Source organism: Meriones unguiculatus, chromosome 5, assembly GCF_030254825.1.
Source record: "Meriones unguiculatus strain TT.TT164.6M chromosome 5, Bangor_MerUng_6.1, whole genome shotgun sequence".
NCBI classification, from domain to species: Eukaryota; Metazoa; Chordata; class Mammalia; order Rodentia; family Muridae; genus Meriones; species Meriones unguiculatus.
This window is the reverse complement of record NC_083353.1, coordinates 16,851,629-16,858,789: the sequence shown is the minus strand read 5'-3', so window position 1 is coordinate 16,858,789 and position 7,161 is coordinate 16,851,629. Positions and strand designations below refer to the sequence as shown.

Here is a 7,161-nt window from a genome sequence, read left to right as displayed (position 1 = left end):
CCCAAAAACTTTACCAGGGAACTCCTACAGCTGATAAACACCTTCAGAAAAGTGGCTGGATACAAAATTAACTCCAAAAAATCAGTAGCCCTCCTCTATACAAAAGACAAAAGGGCTGAGAAAGAAATTAGGGAAACAACACCCTTTACAATAGCCACAAATGACATAAGGTACCTCGGAGTAACCCTAACCAAGGAAGTCAAAGACTTGTATGAAAAAAATTTCAAATCTCTGAAGAAAGAATTAGAAGAAGATATGAGAAGATGGAAAGATCTCCCATGCTCATGGCTTGGCAAGATTAACATAGTAAAAATGGCCATCTTACCAAAAGCAATCTACAGATTCAATGCAATGCCCATCAAATTACCAACACAATTCTTTACAGACCTGGAAAGAAAAATTCTCAATGTCATATGAAATAACAAGAAAGCCAGAATTGCTAAAACAATCCTCTACAACAAAAGATCTTCTGGAGGTATCTCCATCCCTGATCTTAAGCTGTACTATAGAGCAACAGTTTTAAAAACTGCATGGTACTGGCATAAAAACAGAATAGTGGATCAATGGAACCGAACAGAGGACCCAGAAATAAACCCACACTCTTACGGACACCTGATCTTTGACAAAGATGCCAAAACCATTCAATGTAAAAAAGATAGCATCTTCAACAAATGGTGCTGGTCCAACTTGATGTCTACATGTAGAAAATGAAAATAGATCCATGCTTATCACCCTGCACAAAACTGAAGTCCAAGTGGATCAAAGACCTCAACATAAAACCGGACACATTTAATTGGCTTGAAAAAAAAGTGGGAAATAGCCTAGAACTCATTGGAATAGGAGAAAACTTCCTGAACAGAACACCAACAGCACAGGCTCTAAGAGCAACAATCAATAAATGGGACCTCATGAAACTGAAAAGCTTCTGCAAAGCAAAGGACACCGTCATCAAAACAAAGCGACCACCTACAGATTGGGAAAGAATCTTCACCAACCCTTTATCTGACAGAGGACTCATATCCAGTATATATAAAGAACTAAAGAAGCTGAAAAGCAGCAAACCAAGTAATCCACTTAAGAAATGTGGAACAGAGCTAAACAGAGAATTCTCTGTAGAGGAATATCGAATGGCAGAGAAGCACTTAAAGAAATGCTCAAAATCACTAGCCATTAGGGAAATGCAAATCAATACAACCCTGAGATTTCACCTTACACCCATGAGAATGGCCAAGATGAAAAACTCAAATGACAACACATGCTGGAGAGATTGTAGAGAAAGAGGAACCCTTCACCACTGCTGGTGGGAATGTAAACATGTACAACCACTCTGGAAATCAATCTGGCGCTTTCTCAGACAACTAGGAATAGCACTTCCTCAAGATCCAGCCATACCACTCCTGGGCATATATCCAAAAGAGGCTCAAGTACACAAAAAGGACATTTGCTCAACCATGTTTGTAGTAGCTTTATTTATAATAGCCAGAAGCTGGAAAAAACCCAACTGCCCCTCAACTGAAGAATGGATGCAGAAAATGTGGTACATCTACACAATGGAATATTACTCAGCAATGAAAAATAAGGAAATCATGAAATTTGCAGGTAAATGGTGGGATCTGGAAAGGATCATCCTGAGTGAGTTGTCCCAGAAGCAAAAAGACACACATGGTATATACTCACTCATATAGACATACAACACAGGACGAACCCACTAAAACCTGTGTATCTAAAGAAATTAAGCAAGAGAGAGGACCCTAACTAAAAGGTACAAATCCCCATCCGGAAAGGCAAAGAGGAGGGACATCAGAAGAAGAAGAAAACAGGAAACAACCTAGGAACCTACCACAGAGGGCTTCTGAAAGCCTCTGCCCTGCAGACTATCATTGGAGATGCTGAGCCTGATGAGCAACTGTTGGGCAGAGTGAAGGAAATTTTATATAAGAACTGGGAAATAGTAAGAGCTGGAGAGGACAGGAACTCCACAAGGATAGCAACAGAACAAGAAAATTTGAACATAGGGAACTTCCCAGAGACTCGTACTCCAACCAAGGACTATTCATAGAGATAACCCAGAACCCCTGCACAGAGGTAGCCCAGGGCAGTTCAGAGTCCAATTGGGTTACATAGTAATGTGAAGAGGGACTGCCTCTGACATAATCTGATTGGCCTGCTCTTTGATCACCTCCCCCTGGGGGGGAGCAGCATTACCAGGCCTTAGTAGAGGACAATGCAGCCACTTTTGATGTGAACTGATAGACTAAGGTCAGAAAGGAGAGGAGAACCTCCCCTATCAGTGGACTTGGGCAGTGGCATGGATGTGGAGGGAGGAGGGAGGGTGGGATTGGGAGGGGAGGAGGGAGGGGCTTATGGGGGGATGCAGAATGAATAAAGTGTAATTGATGAAAAATTTAAAAAAATTAAATTAAATTAAAAAAAAGAAATAGAAATATAAAAATGAGTTCTTTTTTGCATTTTAATATAAAAGTTTTTCATACCAAAAGACACAAGAGACATTGAACCCACACTTATGTACTGGGCTCTGCAAACATTTTCATTACTTTTTAAACACACCTGCTATCACACAGAAGAGGGAAATGTGCAGGGCCAGGACTGTGAATGCTGAAGGCAGCTGGTGAGACTCTCAAGTTGGATTTTGTTGGAGGCTGAAGCACTGTGGGAACATTGTTATAACCCTGTTGACAGTAATAAACTGCCAGGTCTTCTGCCTGCACTTTCCTGATGGTGAGAGTAAAATCTTTCTGAGATCCACTGCCTATGAAGCTATCAAAGACCCCTTTTTCCATAGAGGATGTATAGTAGATCAGCAGCTTAGGGGACTGCCTTGGTTTTTGCTGGTACCAGGCCACATAGTTCTTTGGATCTTTGCTGTATGAAAGTCTCTGACTGGACCTGCAGCTGATGGTGACCTTCTCTCCTGCTGACAGAGCCAGGGAGGATGGAGACTGGGTCACAACAATGTCTGCACTGGCAACTGCAATCAGGAACACACAAGGAACATGCATAAAGACACAAACACAGATTGTAAAACAGTTGAAATTTGTATTTCTTATCTTTGTACTATCATTTTGTCTGAGTGTTATTATGTAATAATATTCTGGAACCCTTTCTAAATTTATCACAAATAAGTTGCTCTGCGAAGATTGTAAATAATATTTTGAGTTTCTCACCAGACACCCAAAGCAGCAGGGATATGAGGACCTGGGTCTGTGACTCCATCTTTCTCCTCCTGCTATCTGATACAGTTCAGTTCTCTCTGCAGAGGCTGGTCTATAAATTCTCAGCAGATGGGCTGGGCTGTAGGGGCCCATGCAAAGCAGTCAGCTAATATATAAGCAAATGCCTGTGCAATGTCTGTGAGTGTAGCTGGTGTCAATCAACAGTCAAAAATACTATTACAGCATGAGCAATCACTGAAAAAAGATTGCCTTACAGCTCTCAAAGAGAATGGTATTAGGACCTCTAATAGTAGGCCTGGGTTAAAAATCCAAGACATGCTTAAATCAATTGACTTTGTAGAAATATTAGTCGAGCTATATCAGTCTGACAGTCTTAGGAAAATTATAGGATATATACACAAAATATCACAACAACAACAAAACAAACATAGCAAGAAAACATACCATAAAAGAAAGAAATGGTAGAGGAAAGAAAAGATGAAAGGAAAAAAGAAAAATTGAGGCTAAATATGTTCAATATTACTCATCTCCAAAGCCATTCTTATACTGAACACAGAGAGCAGGGCCTCAGATATTTGAGTTTCAGTTTTTTTTTAGATAAATAAGGGACTAAGATGAAAAGAGTAGCCCAAAATTAACTCTGCATATAACCAGGTGGACATTAATTTAAGACTGAGATGGAAATATTTCCCATGATCATAGCTTGGCAGGATTAATATAGTAAAAATAGCCACCTTACCAAAAGCAATCTACAGATTCAATGCAATTCCTGTCAAATTATCAACATAATTCTTGACAGACCTTGAAAGAAAAATTCTCAACTTCATATGGAATATCAAAAAACTCAGAATCACTAAAAATAATTGCTCTACAATAAAAGATCTTCTGGAGGTATCTCTATTCCTGATCTAAAGCTGTAGTAAAGAGGAATGGTAATAAAATCTGCATGGTACTAGAATAGAAACAGAAAGGGGCATCAATAGAATCAAATAGATGACCTAGAAATAAATCCCACACTTACAGACACCTGATTTTTGACAAAGATGACAAAAGTATACAGTGGAAAAAAGATAGAATCTTCAAAAAATTATGCTGGTCTAACTTGATGTCTATATGTAGAATAATGAAAATAGATCCATTCTTATCACCCTGTACAAAACTAAAGTCCAAGTGTATCAAAGACCTCAATATAAAACCAGACACACTAAACCTGTTAGAAGAAAAAGTGGTGAAGATCCTTGAGCTCATTGGCACAGGAGACAACTTCCTGAACAGAACACTAACAGCACAGACTCTAAGAGCAACAATCAATAAATGGGACTTCATGAAACTGAAAAGCTTCTGTAAATCAAAGGATAGTATCATCAGAACAAAACGACAGCCTACAAATTGGGAAAAGATCTTAACCAACCCTGTATCTGACAGAGGGCTGATATCCAGAATATATAAAGAAATTAAGAAATCAAATAGCAACCAATCAAGTAATCCAATTAAAAATGGGGTACAGAGATAAACAGAGAATTCTCTGTAGAGGACTATAGAATGGCAGAGAAACAAAGAAATGCTCAAAGTACTTAGTCATCAGGGAAATGCAAATCAAAATGACTGAGATTTCATCTTACATCCCAGAGTGGCTAAGATCAAAAACTCAAGTGACAAAGTTTGCTGGAGAGGGTGTGGAGAAAGAGGAGCCTTACTCCATTGCTGTTGGGAATGCAAACTTGTAAAACTGCTTTGGAAATCAATGTGGAACTTTCTCAGGAAATTAGGAATAGTGGTACCTCAAGATCCAGGTATACCACTCCTAGGAATATATCCAAAAGATGCTCATGTATATAACAAGGACATTTGCTCAAACATGTTCATAGCAGCTTTATTTATAATAGTCAGAAGTTGGAAAAAAACAAGATGTCCCTCCTTTGAGGAATGGATACAGAAATTGTTGTACATTTACACAATTGGATACAAGCAATTAAAACAAAGAAGTTATGAAATATTCACAATAATTGAAGGATGTAGAAAAGTTCATCCTGAGTGAGTTTTCTCAGAAGCAAAAAGACTCACATGGTATATACTCACTTACAAGTGGATAATAGACATATAATATAGGATAATTGTACTAAAATCTGTATTGCTCAAGAAGCTAATCAAGAAGGACTCTGGGTAAGATGATCAATCCTCATTCAGAAAGGCAAACACGAAGGACATCCAAAGAGGGAAAAAACGGGGAACAAGATAGGAGCCTAAAACAGAGGGCCTCTGAAAGACCTTACCCGGCAGGGGACCAAAACATATGCTGAGACTCAGCAAACTTTGGGCAGAGTGCATAGAATCTTATGAAAGAAGGGGGAGATAGAAAGACATTGAGGGGATATGAGTTCCACAAGGAGAAAACAAAACCAAAAAATATCAGGGCACAGGTGTCTTTTGTGATACTGATACTCCAAACAAGGACCATGCATGGAGATAACCTAGAACCACTGTACAGATATAGCCCATGGCAGCTCAGTGTATAAGTGGAATTCCCTAGTAATGGGTACAGAGACTGTCTCTGACATGAACTCAGAGGCTGGCTTTTTGATCACATCTACCTGAGAGCAGAACAGCCTTAACAGTCCACAACAGAAGACAATGAAGACAGTTGTGATGAGACCTGATAGACTATGGTCAGATCAAGGGGAGGATCCCCTTTCATTGGACTGGAGGAAGTGCATAGGGGAAGGGTGGATCCTCCAGTCCACCCTTTCATTGTACTGGGGGAAGTGCATAGGGGAAGAAAAAGGAGGGAGGATTGGATTGGAAGGAGATGGAACAGTCTTTCAGAATCCCTCTGTAATAGGCTCCTGTTCTGTTCCCTGTGTGATCACATGTGTGACTGAAAACATGATGAACAATTTTACAGAGCCCAGTACAGAATTATGGGTTCAATTATTCTGATGTCTTTTGGTATGAAAATACTTCATATGAAAATGTAAAAATGAACTTGGGATTTTCTTTCTTTCTTTTCCTTCTGTAGAACTTGGACTGTACTGATCAAGGTATAGATTCAGAGGCTGAGACACATAGCCAAACTTTGGGAAGACAGCAGGGAATCTTATGAAAGAAGGGGGAGATAACAAGACCCAGAGGGGACAGGAGCATCACAAGTATTGCAATAGAGCCATAAAAACTGACCCCTGGGGGCCCTAAAGAAAATGGTACCCCATCAAGGCATGCATGCAAATGAGCTAAAACCCTGGCTCAGATGTTGTTCAGAGACTCAGTCTCCAAGTGTGGTTCCTAGTAAAGGGAGCAGGGACTTTCTCTGCATGAACTCAGTGGCAGGCTCTCTGGTTACCTCACCCTGGAGCATGCAGCCTTGCCAGTGCACAGAGGAAGACAATGCAACCAGTCCTGAGGGATTTGGTAGGCTAGGGTCAGATAGAAAGGAAGGAGGACCACCCCTCTCAATGGATTAGGGGAGGGGTGTGGGGGAAAGAGAGAGCAAAGGAAGGACTGGGAGAGAAGAAGGAGGAGGCCACATCCAGGATACAGAGAGAATAAATTGTAATAAATGATAAGATAAAGTCAAAAAGAGAGAGAGAGAGAGAGAGAAGCAAAGAATTCGTTCTGTGGAACTTCTAAGAGACTTTAATTTAATCCTGTGACCAGAGAAGCTTTAATCTCACCGAAAACATAACAGCAGCAGAAACTAACAAGCATTTCCTCCACAACTTTGTGGAATTGAAAGAGATCTCTAAACTGAGAGAACGGAAGGGGGATGAATCAAAACAGAGTTCCTCATGAAATCATCCCTGTAGACCAACCCTGGCTAGAGTGTTCAATTCCAGAAATTCATCTTTTAGGGTAACTTAGAAATTAGCAGTATTTAAACTGGGTTGTGATGGTCTTGCCTGAATAGTAAGTATGAAAGCATCAGACTACCTTTGAAATATATGTTTCTTTTAATTGCCTTATAACTTATATT

The 7,161-nt window shown here is 39.9% G+C and overlaps 1 gene segment (V, D, J or C); it reads right to left on the bottom strand.

Moving 5' to 3' along the window:
* Positions 1-2,558: 2,558 nt before the first annotated feature.
* LOC110543966 (immunoglobulin kappa variable 4-1-like) lies at positions 2,559-3,234 on the bottom strand. The segment is given in 2 exon segments: positions 2,559-2,989; positions 3,186-3,234. Coding segments are annotated over 2 exon segments (480 nt in total).
* Between the last annotated feature and the right edge of the window lie 3,927 nt (positions 3,235-7,161).